Below are 24062 nucleotides of genomic sequence, written 5' to 3'. Positions count from 1 at the left end.
CCCTGGCCCTGACAGTCTGTTCCCGGCCTCTCCAGATGGTGAAACTCGCCCAGGGCTTGGTCTGGTGCAGGGGACTGAGAGTGCAGGGGATGTGGCACAGGCAGGAAACCCAGAGAGTGGAAGTCCCCATATGGAGACAAATCCTTCAGCTGTCAGCCCTCAGCAGGATCAACTGCCTGATGCAGGTTCCTCATCTGGTTCAGCCTCTCCCAGTGGTGATGTTGCAGCACCCTCTCTTTCCGATCCATCCAGCCTGGGTGCACTCGAAGGAGCAGGCAGTGTTGCTGAAGGTGCTCAGCCCTCCCTGGGTGCTGGCACTGGCGTCCTTCCTGCTGCAGAAGAAGGGGCAAGTGAAGTGGTTGGTGGTGGAGGGTCTGCAGGGCAGTCCCAAGCTCCTACCGGAATGGGACCAGCTGGTTCAGAAACCCTTGATGGAGAAACAGGAGATGCATTGCAGTCTGCATCCTCTTCCTCGTCTGCAGAGGGGTCTTCATTACCTGGGAGGACAGGTGAGGCTGCTGGTGAAACAAGCCTTCCTGGAGCTGCTGGAGCTGGTGGTGACTTGAACACAAGCTTGGAGGCTGCTGGCTCTCAGGAAGCATCTGTATCTGCCCCTGGCACCCAAAGTGGTGCCAGTACTGAACTTTCTGATGGAAAACTGAGCAAAGTCGATGTGGTGGAGGTGCCTGGAGGAGCCTTGGTGAATGGGGAACCTTCCCCTGGTGCCAGCCTGGTCCCAGTGGCTCCAGACAACAATGGCGTTTCCAATGGCATGACCACCTCAGTGGCTGCTTCTCTGCTTCTCCCTGGACATGGGCTGAGCTCAGGGCTGGCACCTAATGGGGACCCCAACTCTGCCCCTGGCACCCAGAGTGGGAGCAGGCCCCTGCTGCCAGTGTCACCAGGTGGGCTGTCAGAAGAAGCTGGAGGTGCTCAGTCGTGGTCTCTTGAAGATGAGGTGGCCTCAGGCATGCCGGCACCTTTGGGAGAAGCTTCCCCTCATGCTCCCATATCCCCCAACGCTGCCCCCGTGCTGCCTTCTGCCCCACAGAGAGGAAATTCTGCAGAGGGGCCGTCTGCCAACCCTGGGCTTTTGGCACGTGAGTCAATAGTGGGGTCCCCTGCAGGTGGAGAGGGAGAGCTGGGGGCTGCTGTGCCAGGGGGCCCTGCCTTGGTCCTGCCTCCCCCCCCAGCCAGGAAGCCCCAGAGCCCCCTCTGGGGATGCTGACAGCCCTGTTCCTGGAGAAGCGAGTCCTGTGCTCCATGGAACGATGGCAGTGCAAGGGGATGTAACCCGTCTGCTTCCCAGTGCTGCTGGATCCGGGGCACATATGGAGACTCACTCCCCACCTGGAGGGAGTCCAGGGCTCCCTGGCCTTCCTCCCGCTGGCATCACTGCTGGCAGTCCCGGCGCAAAAACCCTGGGGCCAGGACCTGCTGGTGGCTCATCACCCGCTGCCCTGCAGCCATTCCTGGGCAGGGAGCTGACCACCAGCCTGGCAAACAGAGCCCCTGCCACGTCTGGGTCGAGCCTTTCTGGAGCCTTCCCAGGCCAGGGGGGATCCCAGGGCGGGTTCCCAGCCACTGCACACCCTGCCACACCCTGCAGCCCGACCCTCGCCGGCCCAGCCCCACCAGCCCCCGTGCCCAGGGGCAGGGAGGTGCTTCCCAGGCCAGGAGCAGCCACTGTCACCTCCCGCGCATCATCCCCCGTGGTTCCAGCTCCACCAGGAGGGCCAGCAGCTGTCCCAGCCCTGCTGCCCAGTCCCGCAGGTATGTGATGCTCGCAGAGCAGCCTGAGTGTGACTAACGCATCCAGTTTCCTGACGGACCATCCTCAGGGACATTCAGTGCCTAGAAAACAAGGGATCTATTTGAAGACAGGACTCTGGGGGAGACACAGCATGAGGAGCCCCTGCACATGAGCTTGCACTGTTGGCAGGGTGAGCCTGCCTTCAATACAGTCCCATCAGCTGGAAAACCCATTCCCTCCAAGTGTTTTTTTTTTTAACAGACATAAATAGGGAACTGGAGGCTGTAAAATCTCTAGAAAGAGCTGTGGGTGTTTAATTCTGTACTGTCCCCTGGCACAATCCTTGTATGATGTTCTTCCCGTCCTAATGGCAGTGTCCCAACAGGGCTGGTTGAAGCAGGGAACACTTACCACAAAGGCCATCGTAGCAGGTTTAGGGCAGCTGTGTTTGAGTAAGGCAGTGAAAGGGGTGGGAACAAGCTCCCGCACAGGAAGGTGACATGCAGAGTGTCCCTGGAGACTACTGGCAGTGTCGCCCATCCTTCTGCTGCCCAGGCTGTGTCGCAGTGGAAGCAAAATAATTTCAGCCCTTTAAAATTTTTTGACACAGACCAAAGGCTTTGCTGTAAACGTGGTTTGGTTTTACTGTTTGTTTCTTTGTTTCTTTGTTTTCTTTTCCAGTTCCAGCTGTGCCCCTCTATGGGTATGGGACAAGGGAAAATGATCAGGAGTACGTGGAAAGGAGAGTGGATTTTAATTCTCCGCTTTTCAAGCCTGAGACTGGATTCCCATTTGGGAAGACCCTGCGCAGCTCTCTCTATGTGAGTCTACTTGGGCTTGACTCATTGGGCAAGCGGCCATCACCCAAAAACCTGGGAGAGGCACCAGGGACCACGTGCCTGGGATGGGACTCTTGCAGGGCTGAAGCTACTGGGATGCTGCTGTGGTCTATTTGCAGCAGGAGGTGACTTTGTGGCCGTTTCAGCAGTGGCAGGCGGTGGCTTTCCTTGGGCGTTGCTCAAAATGGACTTGGAAATGGGAGGGCTGCCAGCCCCATGCCAGGGACTGCTGCTGGTCCTGATCTCACCTGACGGAGGGATCCCTCTGCTCAGTTTACAGACAATGGACAGATCATTTTCCCAGCCTCGGACAACAGCGTCCTCACGTACCCCAACCCTCCTCCCAGCGGCTTCAATGGCCACGAAGAGGTTCCCATGATCGCCGTGTTTTGGGACAATGCTGACTTCTCCAGAGGTGTTGGCACCACGTTTTACCAGGTGAGTGAAGCCACGTGGGTGCATGATTGCACGAAACACCTTTCGGTTATAAACTCATCCCCTATTCTGTGGATGCCTCTTGAGATGTTTAATTAATGGAGCTCGTGAACAGTTTTTCCCTTTTCTGAGCCAAATCTAAGAGCTGTTGGTGCTGTGTCACCTCTTGAGCCATCCAAATCCCATCCAGCACCTTGGTTACAGGGGTCTGTGCGTGACCCCAGTCTAGGCCTACTACTGGGAGCTAAAGCAGACTTGTTTGTTCCCAACCCACAGGAGTTCTCCACCCTCAACACGGCCAAGCCTCCGTTCGTCCGTGACGTGGAAGCGAAGGTCCGGCGGTACCTGAGGTCCTCCTACTCTGCAGTCTGGACCCTGAAAATCACCTGGGAGAAGGCACCTGTCTATGCAGCAAGGACTGACACCCGGAAGGTAAGGGACTGGTGGAACACAGGCGCTGTTGAGTAGTCAGAAATCCCCAAGACCACAGTCAGTGACCCTCTCTGTGCCTGAAAATAAGAACCAGTTTTATGACAGAGGCCAGTCTTGAAGAATTTTTGCCAAAAAGACCTGGGCTGTGCCCATGTTTTGGTGGTTTTTAGGTTTTTTGAGGGATATCTTTAGTAGAACTTCTCCCATTCCATAAAACCTTTCTCTTTAATGTGGTGGGAGTTTATTGCACACCAGAAACGCTGTTTTTCAGAGGCATAAATTTGGGTGAATTTGAAGCTTTTCATGGAACAGCTTCAAAGTAAAACCATCACATTTTCCATGCGAAATGTGAACCAGCCTTGGCTGTGTTTGCCTTGTTTCCCTCCAGACTTCAGTTCTGCTGTTTCCCAGTGAGCACTGACCTACACTCCAATTTTAAGCCCCACATCTTCACTCACTTTCTTACCTGTCTGCAACACTTCTCCCCAGACAATCACATACCAGGCTGTCCTGACCACCGATGGCTTCAGGTCGTACATCCTGATGCTGTACCAGGATGGAGGCATGCAATGGGATTACACCAGGCTCACTTCCACCAATGTGCTCATCGGCTACACCAGGTACAGCAGCTCAGCACCCCATCCCTGCCTCCTCTGAGCACTGGGTTGCATCCCACCCACAGCTCTGGCTGGTTGAATCCTTCCCCCATGTCCCGAGGAGTGCCCTACAAGGATGAGGACAGCCCAGAGGAGGTCTGTATGTCCATACAGCCTTAGCATATAGGGCCCTCACAAACAAATTTGCCCCACTAGGGACTGGATCACTCTGCAGCATGCTGTCTTGCTGGGCTGTGCTTGTTTTAAGATCCACAAATTCCTCTGGAGTCCTGGGCCCCCAGCATCCTGGCGGTTTGGGTGGAAGGAGTGGGAAACAGGGGATGTTTGTTGAACTTTGCACCAGCCGAGGGAAGGGATTTCCGTGCTTGGCCAGAGCAGTTGCTTCCTGCCTCCTTGCATTATGTCTTGCCCTGTACACACTGTCTCCAGGGTTTTCCCATTAGCTGCTTGCTGCAGCTGGGCAAGGAAAAGGTGGCCAGGATGGGAAGTGCAGGCGGCACAGGCATGTGTGTGTGTGTGTGTGTGCATGGCCACTCGTGGGTTTCTGCTCCAAATCACTCAGCAAAATGCTGGAAACCATGGAAGCAGCTCGTGGGGGTTTTCAGATGTCTGTGGGCTCAGCCCCTGATGCAGCAGGAGTGTTTGCAGCACCCAAAAAGAACTGCACCCTGTGTAGAGGAGGAAGCCAGCTGGGGCAGCTCATGCCTTTGCCCTCTTGTCCCCAGAGCTGCCATGTGGGTGCTGCAATCCCACTGGCACGGGAACAGGATGGCTGAAGGGCAGGCTGGGGCTGGGGCTGAGGCTGGGATAATCCCACCTGGGAAGAGCAACCCCTGATTTTTCCTCTTTCCTCTTCACTCAGTGGGGATGGCTTTTACCACAACGATGACCTGACTAAGAGACCTCCAGCTGCCAAATATCGCCCTGACCAGTTCAGGGGCTACAACACAGGTAGTGCCACAGAGCTGGGGTGGGTTCGCAAGGAGGAGGATAATCCCAGGGAATGAAATCCAGCCTGCCACTATGGCGAGGCTCTCACTGAATTCACCAATGCCAGGCTTTCCCTCCCAAGCACATAAAACTTGCTTCCCCTGGATACCAGCTATGCCCTGAGGCTGAAACATTCCTGCTGTGCCCATGGACACTTTTTGTCCCAATGGCTCTATCCAAAGGCTTTCTTCTTTGGCAGGAGCCTCTCCCCCCGTTTCCCTGCTGTTGAGTGGCTGTTGAGCATGGGGTCCCATGACTAAGAGGCAACATGGGTTTAGCTTCCAGCATCAGCATCATGTGACTCTCAGCTTGAGACAAAACAGCCCCTGTGGTCCCCTGGGTCAGACATGACAGCTCATGGTTTCTCTCCCTGCTCAGACCTCCGTGGATTGTGGATTTACAAGCTGGAGAGCCGCGTGGGCTACAACTACCAGCTGAAGTGTCTGGCATGGACGGGGCAGCAGCAGGAGCCCAGGATATGGAGCCAGGGCCTGCCCACCTGCCCTTGCTCCCTGCAGCAAGGGCAGCAGGACCCACGCTTCAAGAGCAGCCGTGGAGGCAAGTGGACATGCTGCTTCCTCACTCTCCTCATCCCCAAGCTGTCCCTCTCCACCTTCCCTGCGAGAGTGCTGGGGTCCCACTTGGCAGGGTGGGCAGGTGACCCTAAGGAAAAGAAGAGGGGGACTGGCCTACCCTTCAGAGACAGGAAAAGCAAGGAGGATTGAGGGCTGACCTGTTCCTGTCTTATTAGACTGGCCAGAGTTGGTCTGACCTGCATAGGGATGCTGGGGACCAGGGTCTCATCCTGGGGGACCACTCGGATGGTCTCCATCAGATCATCCAAACCCCTCTAGCACCGTGGGTGATTTGGTGAGAGTGGTGGATAACAAGGAGCCAGCTCTGGCCTGATTCTTGCCCCGAGGCAGGTGTGCTGGCCAGGCAGAGCAGCCAAAGGCTCACTGCTGCCCCATTGCAGGCAGGTGGGGTGCCCGTGTCTCCATGCTGCACTCGGCCTCCCCCAACCAGCACGGCGCCGGCGTCCGCTGCCTGTACGACAGCCAGAACCAGCTCATCGAGGGGCGGCAGGAGAGGTACTGGAGGTTCTTCAGGCAGGCGTCACCCTACCGTGGTAAGCACAGCCAGCCTTGGCATCTCTTGGCTGAGGCTGGCATTGTTGTAGCCTGTAAATAATTTTAATCTCTATGCCAACCTGTTTCCTGACATGCTTTTTTACTTGGAGGGAGTGTGGAGCTGCCAAAAGCCAAGGAAAACCTCACCTGTAACTAGCCCATCTCCCCCTCCTCTTCCCTTCAGCCCCTCACTCTCCTTTTTGCCTCCAGACCAGGAGCTGAAGCTGTACGACTGGTGCTGTAACCGGGCGGGCAGTGCCCAGCTCTGCGCCCACTACAGTGAGAAGAGGCCGAAGATTGGCTGTGACGGATACCAGTCCCCCAGCATGGGTGGGTTTGCAGCTCACGTGCACTGGGGTGATGCTGTCTTGGTGCCCAGGGTTGGGAGGGGACTGGGAATGTCCCAGCCTCCCTGTGGTTAAGGCAGCAAGAGCCCTGGGCAGATGGGGGAAGGGTTTTGGGTTGCCCATGTGCAGGTTGTGCCATGCCCTGGGCTGTGCAGGGTTGTAGGGGCATCTCCTTCAGCAGATAACCACCAGCACAGTCTGGAGGTGACGGCACTGGGAGGGGAGGAGGAGCACAGCAAATGTGGTTACGGTGTAAGCTGATGTGGAGCTTTCTTGCAACCCTCAACAGATTCCTTGGAGGAGGCAGAGAATGACTCGGATGAGCAGATAGGTGAGCAGGATTGTGGGGTCTCCTTTCCCTCTGTCCATGTGCCCCTGCAAGAAAATGCCCTGGGAGCTCCCAGCTTGCCCCACAGGGAGAAGGTGGCTGAGCAAATCTCATTTCTTCTTTGCAGACGGAGAGGACAAGTAACTGGGAGGTTGCACACCCACAGCACGTTCTGGGCCATGGCTGATCCTCTAAGTCCTTTGATCTGCTCTTCTCTCATGTCCCACCCAGAACCCATCACCCCTGCCCACTACGCAGGGCAGCTCACTTGGCCAGTGCCTGCAGTTGCCTGCCCTGGCACAAGTTCACGTTTCTAACCCAGACTTGTCCCAAGGATTCAGTTGCTTTAGTCGCCCTTTACCAGCTGCAGCTGAGGGGCAGAACTGTTGGGGAGGTGGGCAAGTACCCCCCACTACACACACCACCCTTGTCCTTCCTACATCCCACTGTGCTCCCACGCTGCAGGGTGAGGCTGGACCCCTGGCACCCAGGGAAAGGGTTTAAACACCACGTGTGGGTTGACTGTGGCCAAGCCCTTAAATGCCAGGGTGCACCAGGCTCGTCCTGTGAGCCTGTCCTGTCTTGTCCCCCACTTCTGTTTCCCAGCCATCCCTCCCTGAGTGTTCCCCCAGCCCCTGTGCTCAGGAGAAGGGACAATCCTCCAGATCAAGCCAGAATCAGATCAGTACGTCTGCTGGGTGTGTGAGGGCAAAATGCAACCCCATGATCAGAAATGTTGGGAGAAAAATAATTTTTTGTGTGTAAGAAAGCATCTTCCTTTCTTAAAAAAAATAAATCATTGTCAAATCCTGTTTGTTCAATAAGACCTTGGAAGCATTTGAGCATCACTGATCCTTCAGCAGCCATGTCCTCTCCCAAAGTGGGGTGGGAAGCAGTGACGGGGCAGGCTTGGAGCAGCAGGATTACAGGATACTTCTGTCCTTGGATTTAGTGCTGGAGATGCAGATAAGCCAGGGTCGAGGGCAGTGAATGGGGTGGGAGTTGGAGGTCTGATGGGGTCTGATACACCCTCCTTGGATCAACATCTCCTAATCACAGGGTTGAAGGGCTGTGGGATGTTTGTGGAGACCAGAGCCTGACCTGCATGATCTGAGCCACTGTAAGCAGTATCCATGAAAGCAGTGTGAAGAGACTTGCAGCTTTGTAGCGAAAATGAGGGGATGAAGCAACCAAAAAATCTACATCCATTTTCACTTTGGTTCTGTGAATGAGACCAGCAGAAAGCAGGGACTTGAAGGCTCGACGACAGTGAAGCAGGGTTGGAGCAGGGACCCATGAGGTGCAGATAATTGAACAGCAAGCCAACATTTTTGGTTTATTCTATTTGGTTCCTAAGGGGTTACAATCACTGCATTGCCCCACCTGACCCTGCTCTCAGGGGCTCTGCAGGGTCTGGTTATATCACACTAGTGCATACCCTGGTGCAGAAACATTTAAGGATGGTCCCTGTTGTCTCTGCAGGTAGCCAGGGGAAAGTGAAATTCTGCTTTGGTCACCCCACATAAACCCACATTTTTCATTCAAAAAAGCACTTCCTCCAGAGCGAATCCTCCCACAGCCCAAAAGGCAGCTGCCTGTCCCCTGCTTCCATGTGTTGCTGCTGCTGCAGACCTTGACAGCAAGCAGTGGAGCAGCCAGCAGCGTCTGGCTTCTCTGTGAGCCTGGAGGTGCCAGAACAGGACCAGTGGCAGGTTAGGGCTGCTGGGGGGGCTGGCTGGGAGGCATAACGTGGGGTCTCTGGATTCTTATCTGTAAAGGAGGGACAGGCCATGCTGTCAGTGTGGCACTGGCTCTGTGCCTAGCGACGAGTTCAGACGGTGGCACAGATCCCAGTGCTGGCCAAAGCATCCATGATGCTTCAGGATGAGGCACAGCTCCTGAGCACCTTTGAGGCACAGGGCCAGTATTCCATCCCCAGCCCAAAGTTCCCCACCCCAACACCCCATGGAGACAGTAACCCCAGGGCAGACCTGGACTGAGGGGTCAATGGCCTGGAGCTGCAGTTTCCAATGCCTTTCCAGGGAGTGGGAGAGGGTGGGCTCTGCTTGCTCTCCTGCCATCATTAAAGCTGGAGCCGGGAAGATGAGCAGAGCTTGAGGACTGGGGTGAAGCAGAGCCATGGTAGGGGGAGTTTTACAGGCATGTACTCACAGGAAAAGGGTCGTGTCCTCCACAAGGTCTCCTTGGCCCTGAGAGAGGGGACAGAAAAGGGACAACAGGTCAGCAGAGGCTGGGAAAACGCCTGCCTGATCCTGGTGTCTGAGTCAGATGGCAAAGGGGAGCAGTGACTGACTGCAGGGGTAAGATGGGGCTGTAAGAGGAGGAAAAGCCCCAGTTGTTGTGCACACACAATTTCTTTCCTTGCCACAAGTGCAAATGAACAGAGGATCTTCCCGGAGATCCCTGGCTCCAGGGCTGGCAGGGAGCTGGGAGCATGGGCAGGACACAGCTCTGACCAGAGCCATGGGCTTGGGGGTCTAAGCTTCCCCTGAGTGTGGATTGCCACTGCACGACCAAGGGCTGGGGGGCGGGGAAGGAGATGCTGGTGTTTCCACCCCAGCCTTGCACTTTGCCATTCTTCTGCTAACTCCCTGCTCTGCAGAAGAGCAAGGTCCAATCCTGAAACGACTTCTTCCTCACTCCAGGCCAGCTCTTTCCAGACCCATGTGAATTGCAGTGGAAATAATTTGGGTGGCATTCAAATTAAAATTAAATAGAAAGCCAGTCTGTAACCGAGTACTGGGTGGGATGAGGAAGAAATGCAAACATTCCCTAACATAGGGGAAAAAAGGAAAGCTAATGAGCTAATGTTCAACCCACTGATGCTATCGCACCCCCCCTCCCCCATCCCCCCCCGAGCAGCAGATGCCTGGGAAAGGGGCTGTAAGATGTTAAAAGGTCACCCAACCCTTCCCCCAGGGCAGGGCCCCCCTGCCCAAACCAGAGTTCTACCAGTGGTGGATCTTTCAAATGTGGATTTTCGATCAGTTTTTCTCTCTGACACCCAACCTGCCACACGCCCAGCACCCTCTCCTGTGCAGGTCCAGCCCACGGCTCACCCCTGGTGCTGGCGGCGGTGCTGGCGGCAGAGGTGCAGGGCCAGGCAGGCGATGGCAAACAGGAGGCAGAGCAGAGCCAGGGCTCCCAGCAGGATGCCGAGAAAGGCAGCCAGGCTGATGGCCAGCCACTCGCACTGGGCGCCAGCCGGGGAGTAGATGGAGAAGGGCAGGCAGCTGTGGATGGGGAGGGAGGAGCAGTGATGCCATGGGGAGAAGCAGCTGTGCAGGGTGGCCTCGTCCACCCCAGGGCTGCTGCTACCTGCACGTGGGCCCCTCGGGCAGGTGCTGGCACTGGCCACCGTGTTGGCAATAGCCCATCTTGCACGGGGAGATGCAGACGAAGCCGATGGTCCCCATGTAGTGGAGCCGATAGCCTTTGTAGCCATACAGAGAGCAGGGGAAATAGTCCCTCAGCTCGTCCACTGTCACTGGGGAGGGAAAGCACATGGGTTCAGCCTTGCAGCGACACCTCTTGATGCTTCCCCAAGTCTCCCCAAGCTGGATCCATGCCTGGGGTTGGGGGGCTGCCCACGTGCCTCCCCCATGAGTGTGAACCAATCGCCAGGGTTATGGGGACAATGGGGACAGTGGGGTAATCCTCCTGCACTCCCCAGCTCAGTGCCAGGAGCAACTCACGCTTCACCAGGTCAGTGATGTTGTCCTGGTGCAGGCGCTGGAAGAGGAGCCCCGTGCCTGCCTCCCGTCGCCCCCGCCGCGCGTTGAAGGCGCTGGTGATGGCCGCGGGCAGCTCCTCGTTCAGGAAGCGGATGACGGTGCCGCGGCTGTCATAGGCAAACTCGGCCACCACCACAAAGGTGAAGCCATCGCTGTCTGTCCTGCAGAGAAAAGAGGGGGCTGCTGACAGAGCTGCTGCTGCCTGACAGAGTGACTGAGCCTCACCGTGCCTCAGTATCCCCATTTGCGTGATGGTAAAGAAGGGATGAGGCAGGAATGGAAGGTGCCAACTGGCTGGTGTCTCCAAGGGTTTACTAGCATGAGGGCTGGAAAAACAGATTCTGAGCTGGGGGAAAATGCCCTTTGTGCACCAAACTCCCCGGGCCCATGCTCAGCCCTGCTCCACCAGATCCTTGGAGTGGTCACGGGCTGCTTCACATCTAACTCACGTCTGAGTAATGTTGGTGTTGCTCTGGAAAGCCTTTACCTCCAGGGAGTCCAGGATGGCTGAGACCTGCAGCGGGGGGAGGAAGAAGGCATTAGGGGAGGGCAGAACGACACCAGGATGGGGAAAGGTTGATGAGTGTTGTGGGCATGGTGGCCAAGCCCCAAGGGTTGCTCTGGCCTTTGGTTCATTTGCTGGGGACGTGGCACATGGCCACAGCTGCAGTCATAATCGTGCACTTGGTGCTTCCTCCCCTTATGCCCAGAGATCCCGTGGGAGGGCATACAGAGGCATGGGCACCCCAAGCTGCCACATTGCCCAGTATGCCAGTGTGTCCCCTGCTCTGAGCCCATCCCCTCCAGTGACATACAGTGCTGTTGACTTCCTCAGCAGTGGTGTTTTGCAGCGTCTTGATCCTCATCTGGATGCTTCTCCGAGGGAGATCTGCTGGGGGAAAGCCACAGAGGTGGCTCTGGCATCCCAGGACCAGGGTGAGTGGGGTTGGGTTTCACCCCATGCAGGGCACAGGTACCCACCTGAGCTGGGCAGTGGCCGAAAATCCCCCCCTGCCACCAGGCAGCGCTGGTCGGTGAAAGCCGGAGGGCAGGCGCAGGTGGGGGCACAGGTGATGGGGTGAAGGTGGCAGTGTCCCCCGTTGCTGCAGTAGCCCTCAGGGCAGGAGTGGTAGCCACAGGCTGAGCCACAGCCTGGCCTCTCACCTGTGGGACGGAGAGCATGGTAAGGTATGAACCTGGCTGCAGGGCAGAGCCCCAGCTCACTGAGCCATCCTCAGCTGATTCGTAAGGCCTTTTTTCCAAGTTTTGTTTTTCTTTCTTTGTGTTAGGAGTTTTAGTACAAATTCAAGGAAAAGCCCCACTCTCCCTCCTCCCAGCTGGAGCTATTTGCCCTTCATAAATCCCAGACTGATGCATTAGAACAAGAGCAAAAGCCATCAACCCAACCCCACCACAGCAATCTTAAAACAGAGCTTGATTTAGCCCCCAACTTCCGCATGTGCATTTGAACTTTGCTGGGATGAGAATTTTTCTCAAGGAGAAAAATTGCATGGGAAAAATCTCCCTTCCCAGCGGATTAGTGAGATCTATGGCCTGGGAACACGAGTGGTAGCTGGACTCTGGTCCCTTCTGTTAATGACAGCAAGGGTTTGGGGACAGAGCTCAGCCAGCTCTCCCTCCTCTCCTCTCCTCTCTGGCCAGCCTGGGTCCCTCAGGAACTCTCTCCACAGAGCCTGGTGGTGATGAGGACAAGGACCATGCCTGCCAGGGACCCCATACTCACCCTGCTCACTGGCCAGGCAGGAGCAGATGTAGCTGCCCACGGTGTTGGTGCAGGTGTTGTTCCCTGGGCACTCCGTCCCCTGCGCACACTCATCGATATCTGCCGAGGCAATGCACTATGGCACCGGGACAAACGCCTCGGCTGGGGTCCCAGTGGCCGTGGTGTGAGCCCTTGTCACCTGAGCAGTGCTGTCCATCCCCTGTCAGGCCAGCTGGGCAGGGGCCACAGCCACTGAAAGGGTCACATCCCACACCGGGGAAGCATCCCTGGGCGCAGGGGTCTGGAGGGTCCTGGCAGAAGGGACCCGAGTAGCCACTCTCACATCTGCAGGCTGCCAGCTGGGAAGGGGATGGTGACACTGGCTTAGGGTATGTGAGGAGGGTGAGTGGACAGAGAAGACAGCCAGCACAGCTGGCGTGGGGACAGGCACACTACCTGCAGGGAAGACTCCCTGACAGTGACAGTGTTGCTGTAGTCACACTCCTGGCTCCTGCTGCATCTGCAAAGGGTGAAGCGGAGCTGGAGGAGTGCAGAGATGTTGTTGGACCCAACAGCCTCCAGGTTGATGGTGAATGGGGCTATCCCGTGGGGTTCCCATATCAGGGTGCCATTCTCTGCCAGGAGGAGAGATGCCAGTTAGAGGTGGCAGAAGAATTCCTTCCCATTCCTTCCCATCCCAGCTGCTCCATCTCTCCTTCCTTACCCGATATGTTGAGCTCTGGTGAGAGATGGGGAATGAAGCGTGCACCTGCCCCCAAGGCCTGGTACTGCCTTCTGACCCTCTCTGTCCTGAAGGCTGTGATTGATGGGTCACCGGTGATGACGGGAGGGAAGGCATCTGAGGAAAGAGCAGCCCAGCACACAAGTGGCCGTGTCACCCCTTGGCTCTGAGTCCCCCTCAGTGAGGACGGGACCCCAGGCAGAACTTGTCACGGCTTCCCACCAACAAGGCCCTTATGTTGCACAGCATGGTGGCATCTCCCACGTTTGGAGACAAGCCAGAAATGCAGTTCCAGGAAATGCAGTTCCAAAATCTTGGTGGCAACTGTCCTCCTGGTAGCATCTCCCAGGACCGGAGACAAGCCAGCTGGGCAGTGCAAATCCAAGATCTTGGTGACTTCTCTCCTGTCTCATACGAAGCAAGAGAGCCCAGGAAAGGAGCAGGGCACTGCCCAGTTACATCCAAGCCATGCCCTCTCGGAGGTGAGGATGTGTTCCACTTACTGAGTGCTGTCTTCCTCTGCTGGAAGTCGGCTGCAAGGCTCTGGGTGGCCAGGCCCAGGGTCAAGCTCCCTGTGCTCAGCGAATCGTAGATGCACTCCTTGCTGCCGTGACACTGCGAGGCTGCCAGCTGGTACTGGCTTTCATTCTCCTGCCGCAGCCGAGACAAGAAGAAGGGTGTGAAGTTCAGTGCTGCTGAGTCCAGAGGCTGAGCAAACAGGCTGTGCTCCCCAACAGCCCCTGCAAGAGAGCACACCATGTATACAGGCCATTTTAAGGTTTGTTGTATTTTAGGGTTCCTTTTCACAGAGCAGTGGGGACACCAAACACCTGCCCTTGGCACTGCTTTTGCTCAGGCAAGTGTTTAGGTATCTCAAGCCAAAGCATGGCCAGAAGGTGCAAGAAGGAGGGGATCATCAAGGGAGATCCTAAGCCCGGACTTACAGGTCATCCCATAGCTGTAGATCTTCTCCTCACTGCTGTTCACTGGGATGCTGGTACCATTTGGCATCTGGAAGTCATCTGTGGGGTCATGGTCCCACACACCTGGTGGAGCAGCACCAGAGGACTGGAATCCCGCCTGCCAGAGTTGACCTCCTCTCTGGTGCTGGCCAGTGTTTAGTTTACACCCAGGTGTCCCTGCCCTCACAAGCACAATTCCCCAGTTTTCTAGCCTACTTTAGAGTGGGAAGAGAATTTGCACCCCGGCTCTGCGGTGGTGCCAGAAGCCCTCACCCAGGAGGCCCCTGGTGCTGTTTCGGTACCAGTCGGGCAGGCTGCAGACCACGCTGAGGATCCCAGAGGCAGCCGAGATGGAGACAGAGATGGCCCCATTGAAGACAGCCGTGACAGAGGAGGCGTTGATTAGCAGGACACCAGGGCTGTAGTAGACCTCATCACCCAGGTCTGCAAGAGAAGGAGAGCACAGAGGGAGAGTCCACACAAGGCTGGGATCTGAAACGACGACCATGGATTCATGGAGGGAAGTGCTCCCCATCCACCCCACCCAAATCAGGGACAGGTGCAGGTGAGAGACGTTTGATGGATCTCAGGATGGCTGCCCTCGCACGGGGCAGGGCTGGTCCCAGGGGATGGGGACATCTCTGGTCCTCCCCACATACATTTAGCATTTAACAGCAGATCTTGCTCACCTTGGGAATAGGAAAACTGGACAGTTTCGTTGTTCAGGAGGACTTGGATGTCATCCTGGCTCCCCAAGGTCCACTCAACCTGAAAATCATGGTGGATGTCCCAGTCAGCCCCTCTGCTTTCCCTTCCTGCTGTCCCCCCATGCTGGGAACAATTAAATCCCATCCTCCTCCAGCCCATGAAGAGAGGCTCAGCCCTGGGGCCTGCGTTGGTGTGTTCTTCACCCCAGCAGACACACGACACAGCAGCTTTGATGTTTGCACAGAAGAGGACAGCCAGGTGCCCATCACCACTGGCAAGGGGCACACCCACGCCACCACCACTGCTCAGCTGACCTCGACAGCATGGAGAGCTGTGCTGGTGGGCTGCCAGCTCTGAGCCCCCTCCTCATGCTATTCAATGGCTGTTCCTGGTGACACCAGGACATTCTGCTTAATGAAACTAAACGGCTGTGGGGAGCAATTCTGCAAAGTCAGGAAGAGCAGTCGCTTGTACTAAAGTGTCAGGACAAAGAGTGTGCAATGAACAAGGTGAAGCAGACCATGTTCCTTCAGAGTCTCCAGCCCTTGCTGGCCCATTAGAAGGAGTTGTTAGACCTGTGCCTGGTGAATATTAGTCCATCCAACCACTATTAGTACTTTGTTGGAGTAGCGGGAGGTGGCAGGAAAAGGAGACAGCATGCCCCTCAGGTCCCACCCACTTGTAGGTGATGCAGAGGTGATGCCCAGCTTGCCAGAGGGGACCCTCCCATTAGAGGCTCAGACTCATACCCAGGGCACTCCTACTCACTGTTGTGGTGGTGTTGGAGATGTACTGGGCAGCAAAGGCCACAAAGTTGGTGGCCTGGGCCATGCCAGTCTGTGCTGTGCGTCCTTGCAAAATGAAGCTGGTCTGGGCATTACTGGCCAGTAGCAGGACAAAATCCCCGAGCCCATTGAAGGTGTAGGTGAGTCCATCCAGGGTGGTGATGTGAGGGTCCCCGAAGGCACCAGCTGGGGTCCAAAGGGGATGGAGCCGTTTTGGGGGGAGGAAGAAGAGCAAATGTTGGTGTCATTTCAGGGAGAAGAGCAGCCCCAGAGCTGTGGTGGCTCAGCAGCCCGCACTGGCATACTGCAAAGTGTGAGTAATGCATGGGGTCCATGCACAGCTCAGTGCCCTGGCACAGCAGAGGCAGAGCCTGGGGACTCACCGGGTGTGGGCGGCACGTATCCCTCACAGCCAACCCTCGGTCTCTTCTCAGCAAACCTGGCACAGAACAGGGGCTTCCCCACACGCCGGCAGCACCAGTCAAATGCTTCCAGCTCCTTGTCTGTGGAGGAAAGTGCTGGGGTGTGTCAGAGCCCTTGCTCTGCCTGTACTTGATGCTGGGGATATTTCAGGGTGAGGGAATGCCAGCTCCCACTTACCAGTGGCAGTGTGGAAGGGAAGGCTCCATGATCTCTCCTGCCAGCCTTCAAGCAAGCTCCCACCTTGGTACAGACATCGCACCCCAGCTCCAGCTGGGCTGGGGGATGCAGTGCGCAGCATCCTCACGGAGGTGTCTGCTGGGCCTGAAATAGTGGGGGGCATCACAGCTGTCCTCAGAGCAGGAAGGGACCATCCTCCCACTCTGCAGCTGGTCCTGGGGGGCTGTCCTTGGTACCTCTGCTCCAGTGGTAGCGGGGATCCAGCTCTGCCTGGGGCCGGGAGCAGGGGCACGGTGGCAGCTGTCTGTTCCAGGTGGCCGGCGCTGGCTCTGTGTCCAGCCACGCCAGGCACTGCAGCCTGTAATTCACCCGGGAGCGACTGTCCAGTCTGTAAATCCACAGCCCGCGCACATCTGGGGCAGCAACCAGAGATCGGCACCGCTCAGCTGGGGTCTCACCTTGTGCTGAGGGATCCCGTGGGACAGCTGTCCCTGGCCACTGACCTCACACGAGGTCTCCAGGCTCCCTCTAGAGCCAGCGGGGCTGTGGCAAGCCACAGCAGGACAGGGGACACCCACAGCCTGCTCTTGGTGGCCAGCTCTTGTCCAGTGGCTTTGCTGGCCCGTCACCTCCCAGGGATGGGTGCTGGGGTCACGCTCCCAGCACAGAGCACACAGGTCCCGCTTCCCCACCCGCCCGAGGACCCCCCAGTGCCGTACCGGAGTCGGTGCTGCTGTGCTGGTCTGGTCGGTACTTGGCAGCTGGTGGCTTCTGGGTCAGCTCATTGTTTTGGGCATAGCCATTGCCGCTGTGTGGAGAGATGAGGTTTGGGGTCATCCTTCCAACACAGCCCTCCTCCTCTCCCCATAGAGCAGCTGGGGTGGGAACTGCTGCAGTTTGCAAGAGAAAGTGTTTAAATGGGGTGGGGTTGCTCTATGAGTGGCAGCTGGGCTCTCCTGGGGGTAATGCCTCAGACAGTCCCAACACAGTGCTGGAACAAATCCCTGCTGTCCCAAAACCCAGTGACACACGTGCAGCACCTGGAGAAGCCGATCAGCACATTGGCTGCAGCCAGCTTGGTGTAGTCCCAGCGCATCCCACCATCCTGGTAGAGCAGCAGGGCGAAGGAGCGGTTCCCGTCGGTGGTGAGAACTGCCTGGTAGGTGCTCGTCTGGAGAAACCCAAGGCACCCCCTTAGCACCCCCAAAACCTCCCCTGCTCTCCCTGCAGCCCAGAATGAGGCGGTGAGACTTGAAACAGCCACCAACAGTCCTCTCTGTCACCTGGGTCCCCCACTGCTCACCTGAGTGTCATCCCTCCGGGATGGGTATGCTGGAGCCTTTTCCCACGTCACCTTCAAGGTCCATTTTGCTACATAGGAGATTTTCAGGTATTTCTCAATCTTTGCTTCCACATCCTGCACAACGGGGTCTTGTGTAGAGCTGAGTGTAGAGTACTCCTGCCAGATGGCAAGAGAGAGAGTTAAATGAGTGAGCCAGGAACTGGATTCTCCCAGAACACCTCTGGTGGCCCTCACCTGGTACCAGGTGGTGCCAACACCCTTGGAAAAGTCTGCATCATCCCAAAAGACAGCCACCATTGGCAAGCTTTCCTGGCCAGTGAAGCCCCGGGGAGGGGGGTTGGGGTTGGATGGGACGTAGTTGTCCGTGGGTGGAAAAATGATCTGTCCGTTATCTGTAAACTAAGCAAAAGAACTTGTTATTTGCTGACTGGGATACGTTTTAGCCTCCATGGGTGAGCAGAAACCAACCATTTTGAATGTAAAAAAAGAGATATTCAGATGAAATTTGGTTTCTGCTCCATTTCATTGGGGTTTTTTTTACCAAAAAGGTGGCACATCCATTATGTGCTCACCAAGGGGGGCACTCACGTAGAGAGTATCTCGCAGCGACTTCCCAAAGGGAAATCCAATCTCTGGCTTGAACAGGGGTGAGTTGAAGTCCACCATCCTCCGGACATACTCTTGGTCCGCTCCTTCCATGCCAAAGGGGTAGAGTGAGGCCGCTGGCTCTGGCATGGGCAGGAGATCAACGGAAAAGGTGTAAAATCATTAATGTCTTTTTATCCATCCTGCAGTCAGGATAAACCTACCTGCTTGCTGCCAGGATGCTGTGCCTGTGCTCTGATGGATTGTAACCCAATTTTTAACCCACTTTTGGGATGCTCTCAAATGTCCAATTTTGCCTTTTCCCATTAATCTGGCAGCCCAATGTGCTACGCATATGAGATACCCTGGACCAGGCCTCATCCATCCCAGGGCTTGACTGGCTGAAAACCCCTTTCCTACTCTTGGCTTTGGGAAAAAGAAAATCTACTTACTGATAAGCTCATGGGGGGGTTGGGGCTCAGGGGCAGGATTTCTGTGCCCAGTGGTGGTCCGGGCAGATGTGCTTGGTGCTGTGGATGGTCCTCTCTGTGTCCCAAAGGGATGAGCCAGGGTGGTGGCAGGGCTGGTGGTGGCTGTTTGTCTCACTGGCGCCGTGGTTCCTGGGGCTGGGAGACTTCCCACATCCTTGGCTGGGCTCACTGGGGCTGTGGATGCAATAGCTGTGGTGCTGCCTGCAGTGATGGCTGTGGTGTTCCCTGCAGCGGTGGCTGTGGTGTTCCCTGCAGCGGTGGCTGTGGTGTTCCCTGCAGTGGTGGCTGTGGAGTTCCCTGCAGTGGTGGCTGTGGCGTTGCCTGCAGCAATGGCTGTGGCATTCCCTGCAGCAATGGCTGTGGCATTCCCTGCAGCGGTGGCTGTGGTGCTCCCTGCAGCGGTGGCTGTGGTGTTTCCTGCAGTGGTGGCTGTGGTGTTTCCTGCAGCGGTGGCTATCATGCTGCCTGCAGTGGTGGCTGTGGTGTTCCCTGCAGTGATGGCTGTGGAGTTCCCTGCAGCGGTGGCTATCATGCTGCCTGCAGTGGTGGCTGTGGTGTTCCCTGCAGTGATGGCTGTGGTGTTCCCTGCAGTGGTGGCTGTGGTGTTCCCTGCAGCGGTGGCTGTGGTGTTTCCTGCAGTGATGGCTGTGGTGTTTCCTGCAGTGATGGCTGTGGTGTTCCCTGCAGCAATGGCTGTGGTGTTTCCTGCAGTGATGGCTGTGGTGTTCCCTGCAGCGATGGCTGTGGTGTTTCCTGCAGTGGTGGCTGTGGTGTTCCCTGCAGCGATGGCTGTGGTGTTTCCTGCAGTGGTGGCTGTGGTGTTTCCTGCAGTGATGGCTGTGGTGTTCCCTGCAGCAATGGCTGTGGTGTTCCCTGCAGCAATGGCTGTGGTGTTTCCTGCAGTGATGGCTGTGGTGTTTCCTGCAGTGATGGCTGTGGTGTTCCCTGCAGCAATGGCTGTGGTGTTTCCTGCAGCGATGGCTGTGGTGTTTCCTGCAGTGGTGGCTGTGGTGTTTCCTGCAGTGATGGCTGTGGCGTTCCCTGCAGTGGTGGCTGTGGTGTTTCCTGCAGTGATGGCTGTGGTGTTCCCTGCAGCGGTGGCTGTGGTGTTCCCTGCAGCAATGGCTGTGGTGTTTCCTGCATCAATGGCTGTGGTGTTTCCTGCAGTGGTGGCTGTGGTGTTCCCTGCAGCGGTGGCTGTGGTGTTTCCTGCAGTGATGGCTGTGGTGTTTCCTGCAGCGATGGCTGTGGCGTTCCCTGCAGCGGTGGCTGTGGTGTTCCCTGCAGCGGTGGCTGTGGTATTCCCTGCAGCAATGGCTGTGGTGTTTCCTGCAGTGATGGCTGTGGTGTTTCCTGCAGTGGTGGCTGTGGTGTTTCCTGCAGCAGTGGCCGTGGTGTTTCCTGCAGCAGTGTCTGTGGTGTTTCCTGCAGCAGTGTCTGTGGTGCTGCCTGCAGTGGTGGCTGTTTTCTCCCCCCAAGCAGGTGCCCCTGGAGATGTCTGGAAGGCAGGAGGTGACGTGCTTGCTGCTAATCCCATGTCGTGGTAGCTGATGGGTGTAGGAGAAGTGGTGCCTTTTGCTGACTCGGTGGGAGTCTGTCCAGCTGCTGCCACCCCAGTTGCACCAACACCAAGCAGGGATAAGGGGGCTGTTGTTGCCTCCTCTGTTGGGCTGTGCAGGCTGGGGAGGAGAGAGTTGGACATTGCAACAGCAGTGCTGGAACCAAGGATGTCCCAGGATCCAAGAGTTGTCTCCACCAAGGGGTTACGTGCTGCTGGGGATGGGACAGGCTGCCCACCTCCACTTGTCTCACTGTGTGTTACAGCAAGGGATAGGGCACTGCTGGTGCTGGTGGCCTGTGCTGTGGCAGATGGTGTGGCTGTGGTGACCCTGGTCACAAAGGTCTCCCCACCTGTTGAGGTGACTGGCAGGGTAGTGCTGAGGAATGTGGTGGTGGATGGTGTGGTGGCCAGCATGGTGGCCAGGCTTGTGCCAGTGGCATTGGAGTCAGGGACACGGGTGCTGCTGGTGCTGGCTGAGGGTGCTGCACCCTTGGTGCCGCTCTCGGAGCGGGTGCTGTCCACATGGGCAGTGGTACCTGCGGCACCTGGCCAGGATGAAGCTGTAGTCTCCCATGCATTTGTGTGGCCAACAGCTGGCGAGGTGATCCTAGCTGTGGGCTTGTCCTCAGTGGCAGGTGGCTCTGATGATGGTCGTGCAGTGACAATCATGTGGCTGGGAGCTGGCCCCGCTGCACTGGCACCTGGGTTCTCCTCTGTGCTCACTTCCAGGAACCCCATCCCCATCCCTCGCCCTGTGGTGCTGCCATCAGGCTGGAGGTCACCTGAAGCCCCCATTGCTTGCAGGGGGGCAGCTGGGGACAGCGGGGACGTGATTGCTGCCATCTCTTGGGGTATGCTGGATGGGGACACCTCCAGAGCCATCCCTACACTGGCTCTGCCTTCCAGGAGAGGGGGCATGTCTGCTTGCGGTGCCATGGGGACAGTGACTGCTCTGGGCCCCCCAGGGGTATCTGATACAGCTGTGCCAGTGCCTGGTGCAGCATTGGGTGACAGCATCTCTGTCCCTGCAGCTTCCACAATTTGGAGCCCAGCCCAGAGCACTGGGGTTTGTGCAGATCTGGGTGTGACACCATTTCCTGGGGTTGTTGAGCCTGCTGTGGGACCTGGCTGGCTGTGGCTGGGGTGTGTATCAGGTACAGGCAGGGTGGCTTCAGTGTCCCCTGGCATTGCAGTGGCACTGCCACTGGCCAGTGATGCTGATCCCATCTCTGCTTCAGTAATTGGAGTGTTGCTAACAAAGGAGGATGGATGGGTAGTTGTCACAGTCCCGATGCCATATTCAGCAATGGAAGGTGATGGTGCAGCAGCAGCAGCTTGAGGGGCCCTGTCTGGCTTTGTTCCACTGGTGCCCATGAGGGACAAGGGCATGGCCATGCTGCGAGTGGCTGGAGGAGATCTGCCTGCAGCTGCCTCTGCTGTGGTGGTCCCAAGGCCTGTTGAGAGGGACTGAGGGAGCAGAGAGCCCATGGAGCGCAGAAAGGGCCTTGAAGAGGAACCCTCAGGATCATTGAGAGCTGCATGTGGGGACAGACTCATGCTGAGCCCCCCTGGCACGTCCTTGGTCTCCGAGATGGCAGTGCCTGCTGTGGCTTTGGTTTTGGCCTCATTCCTGATGGACACCAGCTCAGCACTGGTGCTTCCCAGAGGTGGGATGTGGTCTCCAGCCACGACATCCATCACTGTAGCCAGTGTGCCCGGAGCTCCTGTTGTTGCCTGGGGTTGGGTGACAGCATTGGCTCCAGGCAGCCCATGTCCAGCAGCGGTGGGGGCTGCGCTGTGGCTGGGGGGAGGTGTCTCCCCTGTGCCCAGCGCAGCATCATCAGGAAGCTGGGGCAAAAGGGCTGGAGGCAGCTGAGTGGGAGGCCCAGGAGGGTCCTGTGAGGCACTGTGGTCAGTGTTGGATAAGGTTCGTGTCCCTGGTTCTGTAGCCTTGCCGGTGCCAATGGTGGCAGAAGAAAAGGTGACCTTTGCCAAGGATGCACTCGGGAGGTCTGCAGATGGTGGGGCTGCCAGGCTGGCTTCCTCCGTGGCTGTGTTGGGGGGGCTGGTTGAGGCTGCTGCCATGTTCATGGGGTTGCCCCTGTCCTGAGAGATGCTGGCAGCTGTGGCCAAAGGTGAGGTGGCCTCACTCAGCCCCAGTACGACCTGCTGGGACAGGAGCATGGCAGTGGCTCGTGGCCCAGCAGAGCTCCTGCTTGTCCTGGGGGGTGACGACCCTGCGCTGTGCTCATCCTGGGGGAGCAGTGGCTCTGTGGTCCATGCTGTCACTGGCATCTCCTCTGCAGCGACAGCACCCATGGCAAGACTCACCGCGTACCCCGTTGGCTTGGAGGACAGAAGCTGCACGTGCCAAGCGGTGGTGGGAGCTGGAGGGACGCTGGTTGGGTGGCCGGCAGCATCTGGAGGGGAGACCCCAGCCCCTGACCCTGCCTGGGGGCTGCCTTGCATAGCTGGACCCCCAGGGAGAGCTGCCGGGCTGGGTGGCCCCTCCTGCTCACCACGGCTTTCAGATGGGAGCAGCCCTCTCGCTGTTGCCTGTGGCACCAGGATGCCTGTGGAGCGAGACAAGGCAGCTCCAGCTGGATCAACCCCACCGCGGCCCCAGCAGGCAGGAACCTGCCCGCGGCCAGCTGCCTGCCGGCCTTACCTGAGCTCTGGCTGCCCACGGAGGCGGTGGTCGGGCCGGCGGGAGAGGGCAGCTCTGCCCGTGCGGCTGCGGCTGTGGGGAGCGCCTGGCACATGCCCATGTCTGAAGGCAGCTCGGCGCTCGTGCTGTCGGCCACATGGGAGATGCTGCCCGACTCTGATGGGTCCAGCGTGGGGACAAGGGGCTGCCCCTTCATCTTCCCGGCTTGTGCAGAAGGTGGGTGAGGGCAGGATGAGGAAAAGAACAGCCCGGAGTCCCCATCACCCCTGTCCCTCCTCCGTTCTGCCGCAGGACCAAGAACAAGACAGGCACCTTCTCCCAGGGTGAGTCTCCCTATTTGATCCACAATTCCTGCCACCTTCCCCTGCTGCAACTGGGGACCACGACAAAGCTTTGGCACCCGCGGACAGAGACGGGCCAAACCCCGGCCGGGCCCTCGGGCTCAACCTTGCAGCGTTGTAGCAGCCGGAGAGTTGTTTAAAAGCCCGTCACCCACATGGTATCAGCCACCTGGTCAGCCCGGAGCAGTGCGAGGGACCCTGGCACTTACCTGGCAGCACCCAGAACCCCCACAGCACCCAGCTCCAAAGCGGCCACGGACCCCGGCACCCCATAGTGCTTCTTGGGCGTCAGGGAGGAAGGCGACAGGGCTGCAGCTCTCACTGCCTCAGGGGAGCGCGCAACGGGTGGCTCCGGCGGTGAGCACTCCCCCAGGTGGGGGGGACAGGGACGCCACGTGCCCCGCCTGGGGCACTGACGTCTCTGTCCTCGCAGCCTGCGCTGAGGTGGCAGCGTCCCAGTTCAGGGGACCCACTGTTGCTGGGGGACACACCCATTTTGCCATGGGAAGCTTTAGGGTCCTTCCCGGGCTGACCCCGTTGTTGACAGCCCAAGGCTGTGGTCCCCAGCTCCTGGGGAGCACCCGGGGGCTTTCAAAGTTACTTGGCCTAAAGGCACTGGGATGACAGGTGGGGACAGGGGTCCCAAATATCTCTGGGAGGGGTGGGTCAGTGCTGGGCTCTGCACCCCCATGCACCCTTCTGTTTGCTGTCAGGTTCCTCCACGCTCGGCTGCACGGCCGATAACCCCTGGCAGGGGTTGGCCCGTCACCAAGGAGGAAGAAGGAAGGAGCAGGCTACCACTGATGCCTTGGGGTCCCACGTACTAGCCCTGCCCTGTCCCCCCCTTCGGCACTGCCGGTCCCAGGCGTTATCTGCCCATCGCGGCAAACGCCCACACAAACCCGGATGGAGTGGGGGGGTTGTTCCCACACGGGCAATGGTGCCAGGCATTGCCCTGGGTTGCAGG

General features: G+C 57.7%; 2 protein-coding genes across 4 annotated transcripts; one reads left to right on the top strand and one right to left on the bottom strand.

Annotated features, from left to right (window-relative positions):
* The first annotated feature begins 6 nt into the window (after positions 1 to 6).
* On the top strand, positions 7 to 7697 carry LOC121671049 (mucin-4-like). 3 transcript variants are annotated; one of them, XM_042042241.1, is made up of 11 exons: positions 7 to 509; positions 2435 to 2574; positions 2866 to 3030; positions 3304 to 3459; positions 3949 to 4079; positions 4939 to 5027; positions 5445 to 5624; positions 6043 to 6195; positions 6407 to 6526; positions 6833 to 6874; positions 6999 to 7697. In XM_042042241.1, exons 1-11 carry the CDS (start codon positions 131 to 133, stop codon positions 7013 to 7015), a joined length of 1572 nt encoding a protein of 523 aa, XP_041898175.1. In that variant the 5' UTR covers positions 7 to 130; the 3' UTR covers positions 7016 to 7697. The 3 variants fall into 3 exon arrangements, with proteins under 3 accessions (XP_041898175.1, XP_041898173.1, XP_041898174.1); XM_042042239.1 differs by having other exon boundaries at positions 7 to 1100; XM_042042240.1 differs by lacking the exon at positions 7 to 509 and adding an exon at positions 1008 to 1773.
* Positions 7698 to 8172: 475 nt separating this feature from the next.
* MUC4 (mucin 4, cell surface associated) lies at positions 8173 to 23451 on the bottom strand. Its single transcript, XM_042042238.1, has 29 exons — positions 23305 to 23451; positions 22755 to 22958; positions 18487 to 22659; positions 18038 to 18177; positions 17684 to 17848; positions 17450 to 17605; positions 17187 to 17317; positions 16866 to 16954; positions 16383 to 16559; positions 16147 to 16290; positions 15930 to 16049; positions 15530 to 15732; positions 14743 to 14821; positions 14327 to 14497; positions 14036 to 14137; positions 13595 to 13831; positions 13074 to 13208; positions 12806 to 12984; positions 12549 to 12708; positions 12371 to 12469; positions 11608 to 11790; positions 11442 to 11515; positions 11076 to 11140; positions 10588 to 10787; positions 10211 to 10379; positions 9952 to 10125; positions 9044 to 9081; positions 8863 to 8960; positions 8173 to 8641 (listed from the first exon to the last, which is right to left on the bottom strand). Exons 1-29 carry the CDS (start codon positions 23366 to 23368, stop codon positions 8585 to 8587), a joined length of 7986 nt encoding a protein of 2661 aa, XP_041898172.1. The 5' UTR covers positions 23369 to 23451; the 3' UTR covers positions 8173 to 8584.
* Between the last annotated feature and the right edge of the window lie 611 nt (positions 23452 to 24062).

This window comes from Corvus kubaryi, unplaced genomic scaffold, assembly GCF_017639235.1.
Source record: "Corvus kubaryi isolate FWS band 111438036 unplaced genomic scaffold, C.kubaryi_AGA036_p1.0 37397, whole genome shotgun sequence".
NCBI lineage: Eukaryota > Metazoa > Chordata > Aves > Passeriformes > Corvidae > Corvus > Corvus kubaryi.
Note: the sequence above shows the minus strand (reverse complement) of the source record. Positions and strands in the feature narration are given on the sequence as shown.

Bases quoted from the DNA above. Each gene is read 5' to 3' on its own strand.
- MUC4 (XM_042042238.1), bottom strand. From the start codon at position 23,368: ATGGGGTGCCGGGGTCCGTGGCCGCTTTGGAGCTGGGTGCTGTGGGGG. The intron at 17,606-17,683 runs GTGAGGGCCACC...GCCATCTGGCAG, and splicing joins TTGGCACCACCTGGTACCAG to GAGTACTCTACACTCAGCTC. The intron at 16,291-16,382 runs GTACCAAGGACA...CCACTATTTCAG, and splicing joins CCGCTACCACTGGAGCAGAG to GCCCAGCAGACACCTCCGTG.
- LOC121671049 (XM_042042239.1), top strand. From the start codon at position 131: ATGGAGACAAATCCTTCAGCTGTCAGCCCTCAGCAGGATCAACTGCCT. The intron at 2,575-2,865 runs GTGAGTCTACTT...CCCTCTGCTCAG, and splicing joins CCCTGCGCAGCTCTCTCTAT to TTTACAGACAATGGACAGAT. The intron at 5,625-6,042 runs GCAAGTGGACAT...GCCCCATTGCAG, and splicing joins CTTCAAGAGCAGCCGTGGAG to GCAGGTGGGGTGCCCGTGTC.